At 43.7% G+C, this 18865-nt stretch overlaps 1 protein-coding gene across 1 annotated transcript in view; it reads left to right on the top strand.

Annotated features, from left to right (window-relative positions):
* IL6R (interleukin 6 receptor) overlaps positions 1-6177 on the top strand; it is a 48723-nt gene extending 42546 nt beyond the window's left edge. The window contains exon 10 of the mRNA XM_054563167.1: positions 2303-6177. Coding sequence (XP_054419142.1) covers positions 2303-2549 — 247 coding nt within the window. The 3' untranslated portion in view covers positions 2550-6177. The remainder of the gene's footprint in view (positions 1-2302) is intronic.
* Positions 6178-18865: the final 12688 nt, after the last annotated feature.

The following is an 18865-nucleotide window of genomic DNA, read 5'->3' as shown; positions in this document are numbered from 1 at the left end:
AGCGAGAGTTACTGTGAATGTTTTTATTTTTAAAACTTTCTTTCAGCTGTAGAACCTTTCCCTTTAAACAAACATTCTGAAGCCCAAATATGTAAACTAGGTAAAAGGTAGAGGCCCAGGTGCAAGTGAGGCCTGACAGCTTGTCTGTCCTTCCTTCCGTCTGCCCCAGGCGCTGTCTAGCCCCCAGGCCCTGCTCAGACCCTGCCCAGGCCAGGACCAGGCCAGGACCAGGCCAGGACCAGGCCGGACGTGGACACCCTCAGGCTGGCTGGTGCGAAAGTCCCTTTGAGCTCAGAAAGTGTCTCATTCACTCAAAATATTTCAAAAGAAGGAGAGCCCATTTTTCTCAGTTACCCGTCCAGCTGCTTTGAAAAAAACTGAGGATGGAGACTGCTTTTCATATTGGTTAAATAATGTCAATGGATGCTTTAAAAAGTTGTGATATTATATGAGTATTTGCTAAATACTGGCAATTTGCTCAGTATTGACAGGGAAAAAAATCATACATTATGCAAAGAGAATCACTGTTAATTTTTAAAATGTAAATGTGATAGAAGTCTAGCGACCATACAGAAAAGTGCACGCGTCATTCGTGCACACCTCCGGGAGTTTTCACAAGGTGGACACCCCAGGCAATCGGTACCCAGATCAAGAACATTTTATAGTTAATGACTTTCTTGAGTCTTTTTCCTCTACATAGTTTCTTGTTTGCATTTATGTAGCTATGATTATTCTGCACCGAAAACTCTCCTTCCTGCCTTTTAAATTTAGCGTTATTATAACGTAAGCATTTTCCACATTACGAAGTCTCTGTAAGCCTCACTCTCTTTAGCTGCAAGCTCTTCAATTAGGCAAATGCACCCAAGTTCACGTAGCCAGCCCCCATTATTGGGCATTTGGGTTGTTGTTTTGCTTTTATATAAAGCATTATGTTGAACATCTTTGTGCATAAAGCTTTTTCCATAGCTAGGTTATTTCCTTAGGGCATATTCCCAGAAGTGGAATTCCTGGGCCTGAGAATTTGAATATTTTGGAGTCCAGAGTGTAATGACTCTGTCCTCCGTCTTGTCATGGGGACAAAAAATTCCATCCGAAGACCCGGCATAGCTCCAGTGAGACCCTGCTGTGCTCTCTTCCTGTCTAATGCCTGCCTGGTGAAGCCCTCAGGAATATTCTATAGGTTGTTTATTCCACTTGGATAACAGGCTAAGGGCCACTGGCAGATGTAGAGCCAACTATCAATTATTTATCATAACAAAGACAGGAATAGCCTGTCGATATAAAAAGAAACCCAAGAAACTCCCCAGGCCTTGTTTTTGTCTTTGGTTTCCCCTCCTGCCTCCCAGCCCTTCCTGGAATAGCTGACAGGGGTGGAATGGAGGGAGACCACCTTGCTCCTGCGCTGGGGCTGGACGGCAGTAAGTTAGTAGGTGGCAAAGTGGGAGGCAGGAGGGAGGAGATGAGTTGCCAGTTGCACAGTCACACAGTCAAAGGGCCCTTTCAGGAAGGAGACCTGACTGTACCTTTAAAGATTGCTATCACCAGCTCATCTTTCTTTGGGCTGTCAGGTGACTTTTCTCAGTTACTGCGCCACAGCTTTGGACCCAGAGCAGAGCAGGGTGAAAGAAGCTGTGATCAGAGAGATGTCTATCTCCTTCCTGTTTAACATTGACTTTCCTGTCAGATGAGTCACTTACGCCCGAGTGGTGCCCACGGCTGAGCCCATGAGAACTCAGCAGCATGGTGGGAGTGGACCCGGGGGTGCAGGGAGAATTGCGGAGGAGGGGCTGTTGGAAGCAGGAGGAACCGGAGGGCTGTTCAGGGAGCTGCGCAGCCCCATTCCTGCTGTGAAATGGCGGTGCAAATTATGTGCCTCCTGCCAGCCTTCATTTCACTGAGAGGCCCATTTTCCTTCCCCACTAAAATAATGTGCTCTCTGTCTCTTTTAAGTAAATGGATTTGGGGCTGATGTGTGCCTATGGGCAACCTCTGGAACAGGACAAATTAAGTTCCTGGTGCTATAAAGGGACACTTGTGGCCACGCGTGCCTCAGTATCTCCAGTTGCAAATTTGCGAACAGTACATACATATTCTCTTGGGAGGTTTTTGAAACCCCACCTCCTCAGAGTATTATGTAATTCCTGGTGATAAAAGAAGATGTGATGGAATAGATATCGCTCTTTTGAGCTGAAACCTGGGATTGCAAGGCCACCATGGTGGCCAGCTGTTGGTGTTTTTACTCAGGTACAGCAGAGGGGGAACTAAACATCTGTGTGGTTTGTCTTTGTGTGTCTGTGTGAAGGTTCAAGAAGACATGGAAGCTGCAGGCTCTGAAAGAAGGCAAGACAAGCATGCACCCGCCTTATTCTTTGGGACAGCTGGTCCCTGAGAGGCCCAAGCCCACGCCAGTGCTTGTTCCCCTCATCTCCCCACCAGTGTCCCCCAGCAGCCTTGGGTCAGACAACACCTTGAGGCACAGCCAACCAGATGCCAGGGGTCCACAGAGCCCTTATGACATCAGCAACAGAGACTACTTCTTCCCGCAGTAGCTGGCTGGGTGGCGCCTGGCAGCCTGGGGTGTCACACCTGCTGAACTGTGTGGATGACGAAGCACACGCTGGCTTGTCACTGTCATTCCAGCTCAACTCTGGTGCGTGGGGCCTCTGGCTTCACTCTTACAGAAGGGCCTCGCAGAAGGTTCTACGCTGGATGAAAATAGTTTGCTGCACCTGTTCAGAAGGAAGAGGTGGTTGGGTTTTTGAACCACCCTTCCCCAAAGCCCTGCTTAAAGGGATTGGGGTGAACTTGGGCCCTGAGCAGAGAGGGGTGTCAAGAGTCCACTGGACATTGAGGTGGGCAAAGCAGGGCGGCTGCAGAGGCCTTGGACCTGGCCTTTGTGCAGACAAACTGCTGGCCACCCTCACACCTGACACAGGTCCACAAGCTGTACCCTCAGGAGATGGGATAGATTTCCATCCAAAGACCTCCAGTCGCCTCTCTCCTGGCCCACTGCACAGTTTCATCTTCTAGCTCAAGCTCTTGAAACCCAAGTGCCTTCACATTTCAGTTTCTCTAGGCCTGAGGATGGCTCTTCTTCAACCGCCCAGGCTGCAGAAGCTTTCGACTGCCTTTCCTCCCCACACTGGAAAAACAGCTGAGGGGGCAGGTGAATAGTATCTCAGGACCAGATGGTTTGAAGTGGAATTGTAATTAGTTCCTCATTAGCATTTTGCTAAATGTGAATCTTAACTCTAGGCACCTGCTGTATCTAGAAGCAACTGCACTGACTCAGTTTCCTTCTCTGGACCCCAGGACTTCAGGAGGAGAGGAGAGACGCACAGAGGAAGTGAGGGTGTGAGGGCAGAGGCTAAAGGGGATGCAGCCTCTGAAAACCAGTATCCTTTCTCCTTCCGTCCCTCGCTCCCCCAAAAGGAGAATTGGCATGGTGGGAGATCAAAATGTTGGCCTTGTTTATCTTGTTTTCACCTGAGCCTGAGTAACGGAAGGAAATATTTATCTGAAAAGACAGAAGAACCCAACTGGAATGTGTTTTAATTTGTTTTTTAATGAACTGCTGACTATTTTTCTTGAGAGGATGACGATCCCTTATTAGCTGAGAGCCAGGATATAAATAACTTGGGGAGAAGCACATTGACTTTGTCTGGCATGCAACTGAGTCAAGCGAAAAGGGGGAGGAGAAAAAATTATTTTCCTTTCTCAGAGAATAGAGTCTGGTTTCATTCTAAATTTTGTTTTTGTCTTAAAAAGTAAAAAAAAAAAAAAAAAAAAAATTGGCTGCTGCTCCTCTAATTTGGGGGAAAGCAGCTTGTTACTACCCACCCCCAGCCGTTGTGAAGGACACGGTGTCCATCTCTGTGGTGGCGGTGCTGGGAAGCTGGCCTCCCACGGCTACCAAGCAGGGTCAGCTGAAAACCCCCACCCCCGACAGCTCTCGTTATCAGAGGGAGGGAGGTTCATTAAAAAAAAAGAAACCCTCAGTGCCTTCCTTTTTTTATTTAGTTCCTTGAATGTGATTCAGTTCAGTTAGTATTAAAGCTCCAGCTAAATATCTAGCCGTGACTCTGAGACTAACCACTTTAGCTCACTTTTCAGTTCGGGCTTTGAAAATTCAATGATGCGAGTGGTTACCCAGACAAGTGCCTTTAAGTATCACAGGGTGTCCCAGAAGAAGCTATGATTCAAATCAGTTGTGTAACCACGGACCAAAAATTTACCAGACCACAAATTTTTCTAGTAGTCCACCCTTTTAGAAAAACAACCACCAGTACCAGACAGGTGGCAAAGGATGAAAATGACTGCGCTTTATTCACTGTTGGCTGGGTTCAAACTGTTGCTATCTTGGGCAAGTTGTGATTTTCATTGCTGCCTTTGTCTGTCGGTTTCAGACCTGTTGCTGCTTCAGGCAGCTTTCTTAAGTCGACAGACATCAGGCAGGTGGTTTTTGTTTTTTTTTCTGTAAAGTTTCTTTGAGAACAGCAAAAATGCTGTTAAAGGGAAATGTTAAAAAAAAAAAGAGAGAGACTCTGCATGAGAAAGGGTGATTCTGTGCCCACGGTTCTTTAACTCTTTATAAGGTTTTACCCACATGTAATATTACCAAAGCCAGGCGGAGAGGTGCTAGTGGAAGATGTGAAACCCAGATAACTCACAGTCACTGAGAGGTAGGCAGCTTTGATCTCCAAATTGTTATTGCTTTCATTATTATTGTAACGGAACCACGTTGTTTTTTGTTTTTTGTTTTTTTTTGTATTGAAGAGGGTTTTTTTTCCCTTTATATTTTTATAAGCTAGTGTAAATGAAGGAAAAGTACTTGTCTTTTCGGGGTTGTGGGCTTTGCTCAGTGTACACAGGTACACCCTAAGCTTTCTCTGCCTCGAATCTATGGTCTATGACCACGTGTTCCAATCCAGAGGTCATTCTTACCTGTGTTTCTGCAGCTCATGGGCTGCCTTTTATCCTCAATGATGATGTTACTCACCTAGTATCTGTAGCAGTCGGTCACACAGCCAGATGTGAAATGTTGGGATGGTGACAATTTGTATTAAACGTGACAATTTATCCTGCTGGGTTGAAAAAGTTAAAAATATGCTGGTTCAAGGTCTAAACTAAAGTGGTCCTTAATTCTTGTAGCATTAATAAAACATTTTTTTCAAATGTCAAGGGGGTAGCATTGGCTGTATCTACAAAGCCACGCGTAACTCAGAGAGCCATTCGTTTGGATGGAGCCCTAGGCTCTGGTTTTTTGCCAGGCTCTGGGCTCACTTTGTTTCCATTTCCCTTCTCCTGTGGAGAGGGGGTTTGGGGAAGGAAACACCATTACAAGGGGTGGAATCTGCTGTTGGGTGGGCCCAAGATGGGAGCCCACCTGGTGGTGAACAGAACCCCGTGGAGCAGACTGAGAGTGATCATGGTTCATGGGTTTCTGCAGAGCGTTCAGGAATGTCTTGTCCTGCTGCTTTGGTGCTGAGCTATATTGCCTCCTCTGAGGTTGAGTCAGCAGGGGGGAGTCTGGCACCCAGCTCCAGGTGGAGTTGGTGAGAAATTTATCTTAATTTGGACAAGCAGGGGCGACTGTCGGTCCTTCAGACCTTGAACACACAGCCCAGCTTCCCCGCGCGGGCGGGGCCGGGGCCGGGGCCGGGGCCGCGTGCGGAGCGAGCCGGGCAGCTCGGGCGGGCTCTGCACCAGGCGCTCCTGGCCAGCCCCTGAATCCGGTCCCCCCGGCAGCATGTCCTCTGTGTGGTTTGGTGCTCGCACCTGTGTTTCTATGGCAACCTCAATGATTTTCATTTGCTAATTTTTATTTTTTTCCAATTACAGTTGACATTCAATATTATTTTGCAACCTTAATGATATATTAAGGAACATTGTCGGTTTCATGAACAGGCTGAAAGGAAGATCTGCTTTAGAAGGAAAGGATTGGAACAGCATGTAGCAAGACTGTTAATTGATAGAGAAACCATTTTTGGGTGGAGATCACACATCTGTTAAATAAATACCTCAACTTTTCATTTTGGAGAGAAATAATAGTTTTAAGCTTGTTTTTATTTTTTTACCTAATTATCTAAAAGCAAATACCAAAGGCTGATGTCTGTATATGGGGCAAAGGGTCAGTATGATATGCTTTTCAATGTTTTTTTTTTTATCAGATATTTTGCATTTCAAGTGAAAATTGTAAATGTTTGAAATAAATAATTCCTAAAAATATGCTTGAGACGTAATTATGTTTGGGGCTCCTGGGTCATTTAAGGAAAGATTAAGTAGGACCATTTTGGAATGGGCCTCCCCTTAACACAGGATGACATTACCTCTGGAAAAAATCAGATTAGTTTATGAAGTAAGTAGCAGTTTCTCAAAAGACACTAATTGTGAAAGTATTTCCCAAAACGAGTCCAACGGTTTCTGGAAGAGGCGTAGGTGCTTCTGCCATGTTTACCATCACCGCCAGCTGCCGGACCTGTGGGGAAGGAAACGGAAGGGCCATTATTCACCAGAAGCCTGTTTATTGGACAGGGTGTTAATAGTATCACAAAGGCAACACTGCGCTCTTCTTGATCACAGATAGCCTAAGTCAGTCCCCTGCTAGAAAGGGTCTTAGGTAGGAAAACTTGGAACACAGCCATCCTACATCTTCTAGCCAGAGGAAAGCCACCCTGTGGCTGCTTTGTGGATGGGAGGAGCTGTGCAAACAGCTCAGGGCTCAGGAGGGGGAAACTGCAGGGAAGTGGCAATTGTGCAACTCAGACTGAAAACTGAAGTGCGAGGCCCCCTGTGCGCGGCTGCTGCCCGGCCCCACCCCGGGGGGAGGAAAGCCACATTACCGAACCCACAGGACCTGTCTCCCTGAAGATCCTTTTTTGAGGTTGGCCCCTGTCTTTGCAGAAAGGGGGCAGGAAACATGTCCCCCGTGATGTCTGGGCTATGTGACTCACGCGGAGGGTTTCAGGGGTGGCCATAAGGAACAGGAAGTGGAAGAAGGTGCCTCCCTCTTCTCCACAGCATCGCTATTAGGATGACACGGTTACAGTGCTCTTTCCAGAAGAATTTGGGAGAGCAGATGGTGATTCTTGTAGAGGATGGGAAGGAACACTCAGTCATTGGACCAGCCACTTAGGAAAGCACTTTCCTTATTTACTGAGGTACAGGACACCAAAGCCTTCTCTGTATCTATGAGAAGTACAGACTAGAGGCAGGAAACCGATTCCACAGGAGCAGAAGTGTGCTATTGAAAGACCTTAAACTGCTGTGTGCAAGGGCTGGGCTGGGCTCAGGGCAGCCTCTCAAGCAGAGGGGTTGCCAGGTGGGCTGTCTGTGTGGACTGTTGCTTAAACAATCATGGGCGAGGACAGCCAGCCCTGTACCATGTCAGTTACGGGCCAATCCCTAGCTCCAGTCTTCCGCAGATGTATGCCACTTAAAAAACAAAGCAAAACAAAATAGCAGCAACAATACCTCAGCCTGGTCCTATTTCATACCAAAACATGCCCTGAGCAGGGATCAAACCCTCAACCTAGGTATGTGCCCTGGCCACGAATTGAACCTGCAACCTTTTGGTGTACGGGACAATGCTTCCACCAGCCGAGCTACCTGGTCAGGGCCATACCCACAGTTTTAGGTGACAACCCAAAACATGAGTAAAATTAAGCTTTTTTGGTAAATTTATGAAACATAAGCATAGGTGTATGGAATTTTTTAATCAATGGAGTTTCATCAAAGATAACTTCGAAGTGCTTAATAAAACTGCCTCATGTCCACAGAAAAATAGCATACTGAGTAATGGGAAGCTGCATTTTAATATTTCATTATGATTTTTTTTTAAGAAATGGAATTTATTGGGAGGGCAATTGCATTTCACTTTGGTTTTTATTTAATTTTTGTTTTATTGAGATATAATTGACATAACATTATATTAGTTTCAGGTACATAACGTAATGATTCAATATTTGTACACACTGCAAGATGATCGCCACCATAAGTCCAGTTAACATCTGTCTCCATATGTTGTAGGTAGAATTTTTTTCTTGTGATGAGAACTTCCAAGATCTACCCTCCTAGCTGCTGTCAAATGTGCAATACAGTATTATCAATTATAGTTACCATGCTGTCCATTATATCCCCGTGGTTTACTCATTTTATATTTGGAAATTTGTACCTCTTGATCCTTTCACCCATTTTGCCCGCCCCACCCTGGTTTTTAAACTTATGTGCTGCACAGTTAGGGTTTTTAAGTGGTGAGCTGCCTGAGTGGGACAAGCTAGAGAGACACGCTGGAGGGCCAGGCCGGCTTCTTCCACTCACGTGGGCAGCACATGTGCCCCGCAGGGCACAAATGCGCACTGGCGCACCACGTAAGGATTCCAGTTCAGTCCGATGTGGACTTCAGAAAACTTATAAGCTCCCAGAAGCTACTGAGGAAGGTGATGATGACCCCTGAGGACAACTACGAACCATGACGGTTTCTATGATGAGGTGGGTGCTATGGGGACCTCGTACTTCAGGACTTAGCCTACTTCAGGGTACATGTCTGTGGACAGGTCCCTCTGCATCACAACAGTGGAGTCTGTCCTGGAGTAAAGTTTCCAAGTTGTCCTGCTGTGCAGCCGGCTTGAGGTAAGGGCTGCGGGCAGGGCTGGAGGTAAGGGTCTCCGGTAGTATGTTACCGTGGGTTTTCACTGGAAAACAAAATCTGTGGGCAGCAAAGAGCTACACCACTGGCCCTGCTGGTTACCTAGAAGTCCACAGAACCTTTTTGGGTAGAGACATGGGGTAGACATTTGGGTAGAAAATTAACTAAAAATAAAGGTTACAATTTGTGGACCTTCTACCAGGTGATTTATAAACAGGATACTTTTTCTCATCCTAATGATGCTGCAAGGTGTTTTTACCTGTTTACAGATGAGGCCTCTGAGGCTCATATTGGTAAGAATAGTGGTCCAAGGAGCCCCAGCTAGTTAAGAAGCTGAACGGGACCCCAAATCCGGGTCTGTCTGAATCCAAGGCTGTGTCTTTACCCTGCCATGTGGCCCCTCCGCCATTGGTGACTACCTGGTTGGGCCTCTCTTTCCAACACCTTTCCCAGGCCAGGTGCCCTTGCCCTGCGTGGGTGGAGGTCTGGCCCCCTCCCCCCAGCAGCGAGATGGACATGGATTCCTGTCAGTGTGGGATGGGGCTGGAATCTGAGCCCCAAGCCGGCATGTCCTGGGGTTCCCATGGGTGACCCTGAGGCAGCCAGGCCCCAGCGTTGCTCACATCACAGGCAGCCACAAATAAGATGGGTTGCAAAAGGTAAGGACACAACCAGTTCCTTATACTTAATGATCCTAGATCACAAACCAAATCAAACCACTTCCCCCCTATCTATATTGCCCATACAAACTCTGCGTGAATGATTTGATTTCCTCCTGTTCCTTCCTTGGTATGCACTTTAATGAACCTCCATGAAATTTTCTAACTGTGCTTTACTTATGGTTTGGAGACCTTATCCCATCCACTCCCTCTGGAAGGATGAGCAGTCACCACATTGTAAGTGCCGGTTCTCTCTGGACGGTGAGAGTCATCGAGGGAATGTTTACTGAGACACAATGCTGCCTTTGAGGATACAAGAGGATCCAAAGCTTCCTCAAGATGCTGGCAGTCCATCCAGAGAACCACACGGTTACAAGCAAATGCTGTCTCTGGGAGCAAATGGCTGGTCTGGGGAGTCAAGGAAGGAAAGGATAGAAATGGGGAGAGCGAAGATGGAGGACATATGTTCCAGGTGGAGGATGCTGCACAGGGAGAGGCAGGCCAAGGGCTGCTGGGAGGGGCGGGGAAGGGGAAGGGAGGTCTGCCTTGGATATGGACCATGTTGAGCAATTTTGCAATATTCTAAGAGCATGAGGAAGTCACTGAAGACCAAATTTGTTCCTTTTTTCTTTTTAAAAAAAGATTTTATTTATTTATTTTTAGAGAGGAGAAGGGAGGGAGAAAGTGAGAGAGAAACATGATATGCGAGAGAAATGTCGATCATTTGCCTCTTGCATGTGCCCCAACTGGGGACTGGGCCTATAATCCAGGCATATGCCCTGACCAGGAATCGAACTGGCAACCCGCCTTGGTTTGCAGGCTGGTGCTCAATCTGCTGAGCCACATCAGCCAGGGCAACTCCTTTTTTCTTTATGCATATTTATATTTTTTCATGAGTATGTATGTTTTTACAGTTAAAGACATCTTTTAAAATTATATTTTATTGATTATGCTATTACAACAGTTGTCCCAATTTTCCCCTCTTTGCTCCCCTCCACACTGCCCCCCACACCCTCAGACAATCCCTCCACCATTGTTCCTGTCTGTGGGTCACACCTACAAGTTCTTTGGTCACTCCATTCCCTACACTGTATGGGACATCTCTATGGCTATTCTGTAACTACCTATTTGAACTTCTTCATCCTGTACCTCTTCACCCATTCCCCACATGCCCCTCCCATTTGGCCACCATCAAAACCCTCTCTGTATCCATGACTCTGTCTCTGTTCTCCTCATTTGCTTAGTTTGTTTTTTTATATTCAGTTGTTGATAGATATGTATTCATTGCCATTTTGTTGTTCATAGTTTTGGTCTTTTTCTTAAGTAAGTCCCTTGAACATTTCATAAAATAATGGCTTAGTGATGATGAACTCCTTTAGTTTTTTTCTTGTCCGGAATGCTCTTTATTATCTGTCCTTCAATTCTAAATGATAGCTTTGCTGGGTAGAGCAATCTTGGGTGTGGGTCTCTGCTTTTCATGACTTTGAGTATTCCTTGCCAATCCCTTCTAGCCTGCAAAGTTTCTTTTGAGAAATCAGCTGACATTATTATGGGAATTGTCCTGCAGGTAACTAACTGCTTTTCTCTTGCTGCTTTTAAGATTCTCTCTTTATCTTTGACGTTTGGCATTTTAATATGATGTGTCTTGGAGTGGGTCTCTTTGCATCCATCTTGTTTGGGATTCTCTGTGCTTCCTGGACTGGCATGTCTATTTTCTTCATCAAATTAGGGGAGTTTTCTTCCATTATTTTTTCAAATAGATTTCCAATTTCTTGCTCTTTCTCTTCTCCTCTGGCAGTCCTATGATGCAAATGTTGGACCTATGGAAGTTGTCCCAGAGGCTGCTTACACCACTCTCATTTTTTTTTGGATTCTTTTTTCTTCTTCTTGTTCTGATTGGTTGTTTTTTGCTTCCTTATGTTCCAAATCATTGATTTCATTCTCATCTTCATCCACTCTACCGTTGTTTCCCTATAAGTTGTTCTTTATTTAAATTAGTGTATCCTTCATTTCTGACTGGATCTTTTTTAGGTTACTGAGGTCCTCACTAAGTTCCTTGAACATCCTTATAACCACTGTTTTGAATTCTGCCTCTGATAGATTGCTTATCTCCATTTCATTTAGTTCTTTTTTTGAAGTTCTGATCTTTTCTTTCATTTGGGCCATGTCTCTTTGTCTCCTCATTTTGGCAGCCTCCTTGTGTTTGTTTCTATGTGTTAGATAGAGCTGCTTTGATTCTGTGTCTTGGTAGCATGGCCTGCTGTAGTAACTGTCCTGTAGGGTCCAGTGACACAGCCTCCCCTATCTCCCAAGCTGGGTGCTCAAGGTGCACCCTTCATGTGGGCTGAATACTCCCTCCTCTGTAGATGAGTCTTGGTTGCTATTGGCAGATCAATGGGTAGGATTTACCCAGGCCAGTCAGTTGCAAAGACAGACTGTGACCACTGACCACCAACCTCTGACCTCAGTGGATGGTCATCTGTGGAGAGGCAGGGTGATGGTGCTCCAATTTGGTCTGTAGCTGTCCTCTGGGTACACAGGCTCTGGGGTTTCCTGGGTGGTGCAGCCAAAGGTCAGTCCCAACCTGTCTTTTACCTGGGGCCACCCTGCATAAGCTATAAAGCAATCTGAGATGGCTGTTACTTGTGCTGGGCTTGGAGATTCCCAGGTGAAGCCAAGCTGTGAATCTAGGCTGGCTGCTAGTGCCAGGCCTTGGGTTACTTAGCAAGAGGAACAGGGGCTCAGGGCTCACTGAAGTCAGCTGTTGCTTGTTTGATGGGATTTAGGAAGTTGTGAAGCATGAGCCAAGACCCGTCATTCATATGGAAAAATCACAGGTAGCAGTTTGAGTGGGCTTGGAAGTCTTAGGGAATCTCCAGGGCAGGGTGAACAGTGTTAGCTAGCTTGATGGAGTCTCAGACATGCCACCCGCCTGCTGGTCTGTGGCTCTGTGGATAGAGGGCTTAGAAAAGGGGCAGTGTCCTCTGCCTGCCTTTCTGTCTGGGGTAAAGCTGTCCCCCAGCTCTTGTCTTGATGCTAGACGTTTCTGATCCTCCCTGCATGCCACTGGTGCCTTTCAAGCTGCTACGCCGGTGCTGGAGCTCAGAGAGAGTGAATCTGAGTAAGTCTATGTGTGGGCTCTTTAGAGGAATTGCTTGGGACTCTAGAAGTTTCTTCCATTGACTCAATCTGTGCTCATTTTTGCTGTAAGAAGTTACAGGGCTTATTTTCCTGGTGCTGGAACCCTGGGCTGTGGGGCTGGGGACTCCTTGTCCCCGAGATATCTCTCCTGAATTTTTATCTACCACACGTGGATGTGGGACCAGCCCATTCTGTGTCTCTGCCCCTCCTACCAGTCTGGATGGGTGTGGTTTCTTTAATTCTATAGTTGTCAGACTTTCATTCAACTTGATTTCTCACAGTTCTGAGTGATGGTTGTTTTATATTTTAGTTGTCATTTTGATGTGGTTGTGCAAGAAGGCAAGTTGTGCTTACCTATGTTGTCATTTTGACCAGAAGTAAGACATCCTTTATTGAACAATTATAATCCCATTTTGGAGCAGTCCAACCATATTGTATTGCCTATACAAATTGTTTATTAAAAAGTGCAAGAAGTAGGTGGGGATCATAGATAAAACAAATTGTCTATGATACAGTAATTGTTGAAGCTGGGTACAGAATGATTCAGTCTTTAAAGAGCTTTGACATTCTCCAGTTTAAAAAGATCAGTGATTTTAGTGGGCTGTTTCACTTGCAAATGTACCATTTAAAATAATTCAAAATGAATATTATCACACCTAACTATCCTTTAATGTAAACTACGATTCTCACTTATCAACAACACACTGACACCTTGATGAGCTAATTGGCTTTTACATGCACAATAAGTAATATGTCTTCCCAATAGTTAATCCAAACTAGTAATCCTACTTGTTTATGCACATAAATCAGAAGGCAATCTGAATCATTGAAAAAAATGTCATGTAGGAAGCATTTTTAGTTTGAATCAAGATGATACAGTGACTCATAGTCTGTGATTCAGAAGGTAGGGGAAGTAATTCTGGTGCTAGGTGTAGACTTTGCAAATGATAATGTGCCTGTCTTGGAGTGAATCTCCTTAACATATCATCATATGTTGATGACCAGAGCTTACATTGCCTCAGCAGGTTTCAAACTGCCCAGTTCCATAGGAGGACCCTCTCCCAAGCATGGAAAAGGAAACCTTGGCTCATGGACATGACCTGCCTGACCCAGCACAGGGGCACTCTGGCAGTAGACTTGGATCCCTAAATCCAATTCCTCTCCCCCTGCCTCAGGTCCACAAGGCTCATCTACGGGGAGAGGGCACATTGGTCACACCTGGCAACCGGATGTTCAGTCTGCTAGATACATTCTCACTATAAGATAATAAACTGGCATAGTTTTGTTTTGTTTTGGAACTGAGGTAAAAGACACATAACATTAAATTTGCCATCCTAACCATTTTTAAGTATACCATTTAATAATGTTAAGTATGTTTACCTTGTTGTGTAAACAACCTTAAAATCATTTTCATCTTGCAAAGCTGGAGCTCTACTAAACAACTCCCTACCTTCCCCTCCTCCCAGGTCCTGGCAACCACCATTCTACCTTCTGTTTCTATGAATGTGGGTACTCTAGGCACCTCATGTAAGTGGAATTGTACAGTATTTGTCTTTCTGTAACTGGGTTATTTCACTCAGCAAAATATCCTCAAGATTCTTCCATGTTGTAGAATGCAACAGAATTCATTCCTTTTTAAGACCAAATAATATTCTACTGTATGTATATACCACATTTTGTTTATCCATTGATCTGTTCGTGGACATTTGGGTTGCTGGCACTTCTTGGGTATTGTGAATTTTTTTTTAACTTTATTTTTCACTTGCTAACTAAAACAAGGTGATTAGTTTATTATTTCTTGCCTAAGTCTGACCAATTATATTCTTCAAATGGAAGAATTCTGCAGGCCAAGTACACTCTCTCAAAGGAAAAGTACAGGTCTAGCAATGAAAAGCCACTCTAGAATTAGACAGGGCTTCAATCTGGGCTCTACCATTTACCTTGTGACTGACCAAGGACAAGTTCTTTGATTACTCCTAGTACCAGTGTCCTTATATGAATAATGAGGTTGCCGCCTGGCTGACTGAGTTGCGGAGAATTAAAACAAGACAAGTGCAGTATGAAAACCATTTGTTTAGCAACACACCTAGCAAGAATGTAGTCTCATTCCTTACATCTTGGCCTCTTATAGGGTCCGAATCTAACACTCAGCACCCAAAACCTTGGACTCTTAAAACCATGTGTTCAACCTGAATTCTGAAAACCATTACTCATCTGCTTTGCTTGTGGAGTGGTGGTGAGACGGACATTTCTCAATGCAAACTTCCTTTTCTCTTAACACAGATGGGGAAAAACAATAGGCACTTGCCACCTGGTGGCAATTTATATAAATGTTCAATGGAAATGTAAAATTTGATACCAAAAGACTCAACACTATAGCTTTATTCTAGAATCTCAGATGAATTTATTTGAGAATTTCTAAATAGTTGCTTCCAACGGTGATTCTCAGCCATAATTGAGTAACAAAATCATCTGCAAGTCTAAAAAAAATATAGATTCCAACAACAGACTACAGTATCAAGTCCCACGGATGGGATGAGGACGTCTGTGTGAATACCAAAGAACAATAAAAACAGAGACAAAGCCACAACTATGATGCCTCATCAGGGATGGTGGAAAATGCAACAACTGTCTACTCAGGAAGTTGGCCAAGGAGACAGAGAGTACAACTTCAATGTTTTCTGTTTTACATGGGAATTAAAAGATAAAACAGAAGGACTCTAAAGATTAACTGAGAAAAAAAATTAAGATCAGGTCCTGGCTGGTGTGGTTTGGTTAGTTGGAGTGTTGTCCCACACACCAAAAGGTTGCAGGTTTGATCCACCGTTGGGGTGCAAATGGGAGGCAACTGATTGCTGTTTCTCTCTTATATTGATATTTCTCTCCCTCTCTCTATCCCTCCCTTCCCTTCTCTAAAATCCATAAGCATGTCCTCGGGTGAGGATAAAAAAAAATAAAAATTAGGATCAGATCTGGTTATGTCAACCATGGTTTGTTGATACATTTCATTAACAATGATTACAAATGAAATTTTGACCCTCTTCGCTATAACTGTTACCACAGAAAGGTGTGTTTGTTTTTATGAAGGGAGGTGATTCTCAAAACTAATTAAATCAAGCAAGGCACAGTTTTCTTGAAGAAATGTTTATTTAAAGTTACATTTCAGAGTAAACTATCTTCAGGAAGGCATGCAGCCTATACTGGCTTCTGCAATACATCCAGGAATTTTATAAAATCTTTCTGATATAATATAAATTACTAAAGCTCTACAGCTAGACACCTGTATTGCATACAATGCTCAAATATTTTCAAAAGACTATGGATTCATTGATATTTAAAAAGTTAAAGCCTTCTGAGAAATAACTGAATGGTGAGATATTTGTCTCAATTGTCTGTTGCTAGCATATTCATTAATATACAGTTTAAGATTCTAAATGACATGATCCAGCCATAGTTCTGGGGCCTCGTGATGAGAGTTGTATTAGGTTATAAATCACCCTTTCCACAGGAAAAGACAGATTTCAAGATGGCAACTGCTGTGTCATCATTTTTCACGCTGTGGACTGTTATAAAAAATCCTTGAGAAAACACCCTAGACATGCTGCCAGTTTTCCCACTGCAGTTTGCTCTCTTTCCATTAGATGGCAGTAACACACCATTGCTCTCTCTATAGGGTTGGAGATTAAGAAGGCTAAATTAAGGTCCAAGTTTCCCTAAATCCAAGCTAATGGGATTATAAAAATTTGAGAGGAGAATGAAGAGTGATTCTAAAGAGATCATAGGGCTAGTTATGGAAAATAAGCGAGACAACGAATGAATAAAAGACATCTATGAGAAAGGTATTAAAGAAATTCTGCTAAATATTGAAAGGATGCAGAGGAGAAAGGAAATGAAATCTAGGTATCTTGGTCCGCATTTCAGGCTGAAGGAAAAATTAGGAATTAACCTTTGACTTAAAAAAGGACATTATAATAGAATAGAAAGGCTATCATCATTTAAAAAAAAAAAAAGATTTACAAGGTCTGTCCTCAAAAAGTCCAGCCATTGTTAATATGAGAATGGTTTGCGTGACATGGATATAGATGTGACCTGGCAGCCCAGGAGGGTGGACTGGAATGCACAGGTGTGAACAATGAGGACTTCACTGTGCTAGTCAGTGCGGGCGGTAGAAATTGTTGAGTGAGCATGTGTACTGTGCTGCCATTGCATTCAAAATGACTGAGTAGAGCAATGAATCTGCATCAAATTTTGTGTTAAGCCTGAACGTTCCTCAGTGGAAGCTATTGGGATGATTCAGAAGCCACAGCTCTGGGCAACTGGTGACTGGCAGCGTCATCACAACAATGCACCTGCTCACTGCATCATGCCTCTCCTGCAGAGATTTTTGGTGAAACTTCAAATCACCCATGTGAATTAGCCCTCCTACAGTGCCCTGCAACTTCTGGCTTCTCCCAAAACTAAAATCACTTTTGAAAGGGAAGAGATTTCAGACCATCAATGAGATTCAGGAAAATATGACAGGGCCACTAATGGCGATTGGGAGAACTGTATTAGGTCCTGAGGTATCTACTCTGAAGGGGACTGAGGCGCCATTGTCCTATGTACATTGTCTCTTGTATCTTCTTCAATAAATGTCTCTATTTTTCTTACTACATGGCTGGATACCTTCTGGACAGACCTTGTATTATTTATTTTTTTAGAGAGGAAAAGGGAGGGGAAAAGAGAGGGAGAGAAACATCGATGTGTGAGAGAAATACTGGTTGGTTGCCTCTTGCACGTGCCCCAACGGGGAGACTGGGCCTGCAACTCAGGTATGTGCCCCAAATGGGCAACCCTTCACTTTGTGGGACGACACCCAACCAATTGAGCCACACTAGTCAGGGCAAGGCTATCCTCATTTAAAAAGCAACTGATTAGGACTATTTTCCCACCTGTCCCAAACATTTCTGGCTGCCTCCAGAGATTATCTGTTCGCGTCCCCATTCTGTAGCAGGTGCCAACAATGAATAACAATTCAGCAAAATATGGAGACTTTAAACAGCAAAAAATAAAGGCTCTTTTTTATAGATGCTTCTTAAGAAAGTACTTTGGATAACTTCAGAGGACACATCTGTCCCTCATAGAGAGTAGCCATATCAATATTTACCTTTTTGCACACATATTAATATTTCTCCATTATTTTATTCCTATTTATTTAAATACACACAACTCCAAAGGCTGAAATCCAACCTGGTGGAAATAGCTGTGGTAGCAAAGTAAATAGAAAAGTCCTTTTACCCTCTGTTCTTACAGGCTTGACACAAAGCAACTAAGTAAACTCATCTAATATTAACCTGGAGTAGAGAATTATTAAAAGAAAAAAAGAAATGTGATAGCCCTGGCCAAGTGCCTCAGTTGGTTGGAGTGTCATTCCCCATACACGGAAAGACTGCAGGTTTGCTCCTGGATCAGGGCACGTGCCTGGGTTGCAGATTCCATCTCAGGTAGGGGGTGACTAGGAGGCAACTGATGGGTGTTTCTCTCATATAGAAGTTTCTATCTCTCCCTTCCTCTCTAAAATCAGTAAACATATCCTCAGGTGATGGCTTTTTTTTTTTTTTAAAAAAAAAAGAAGTGTGAGAACGGAGAAAGAATGCGGATGCAGGAAGCTCTATGGATGCAATATTCAAGGCAAGCGAGCACAAATTTGTTTGAAGATATTATGCTCTCCAGAATTAAAAAGCATTCTGGAAGACAGAATTAACTCAAGAGAATGAAGACACAGGAAAACGTGTATCAAGACAAAAAGACACAAAGCCCAAGCATTCAGAGCTCAGAGAGGAAACATGTCAGAGGACTTCAGATCAGCTGGCCCAGGAAGCTTAACAAGGAAGCCATTAAGGACACCCTGCTGGGCCTAATTGTTTTTAGAACGAATGGTACTTTGTGCCATCACCCAGCTGTGAATTCCCTGGCTTTTGTCAGCTTGTGTCACAACCTGAAGAAGAAAATAGTAGCTTAACCCCCCTGCTACTCATTTACTGTATTTATTATAACTGCCTGTACAACTGTGAAGAAACTGGTCTATAAATAAACTCCACATCTCCACTTCTGATCATATAAAGAAAGTAGTATGACTGTCACAGAAAAATCATATAGAAAAAACACAACACTGAACATTTGCTAGAAGCTCAATAAATACTTAACGTATCAGGTCTGCTTTCAAAATGTTATTATACATTTATCGCAGTTGCTGGGTATGGGCCAAGAATCATTTCATGCACAAAGAAAAATTTTTGCAAAGCTTTTAGTATTTATTAAAATAAGGATAACTGGTATATTTGCTTTGTAGAATAAGTTTAAGTAAAAAATAAGGTTTCATTTCTAGAACATTGAACTAAAAATAATTTTAACACAATGAATTATTTGTATATGCAAG

This window comes from Pteronotus mesoamericanus, unplaced genomic scaffold (genome assembly GCF_021234165.1).
Source record: "Pteronotus mesoamericanus isolate MK-2021 breed Mesoamerican mustached bat unplaced genomic scaffold, CSHL_Meso_final scaffold_705, whole genome shotgun sequence".
NCBI lineage: Eukaryota > Metazoa > Chordata > Mammalia > Chiroptera > Mormoopidae > Pteronotus > Pteronotus mesoamericanus.
This window is presented reverse-complemented; position numbering and strand designations above follow the sequence as displayed.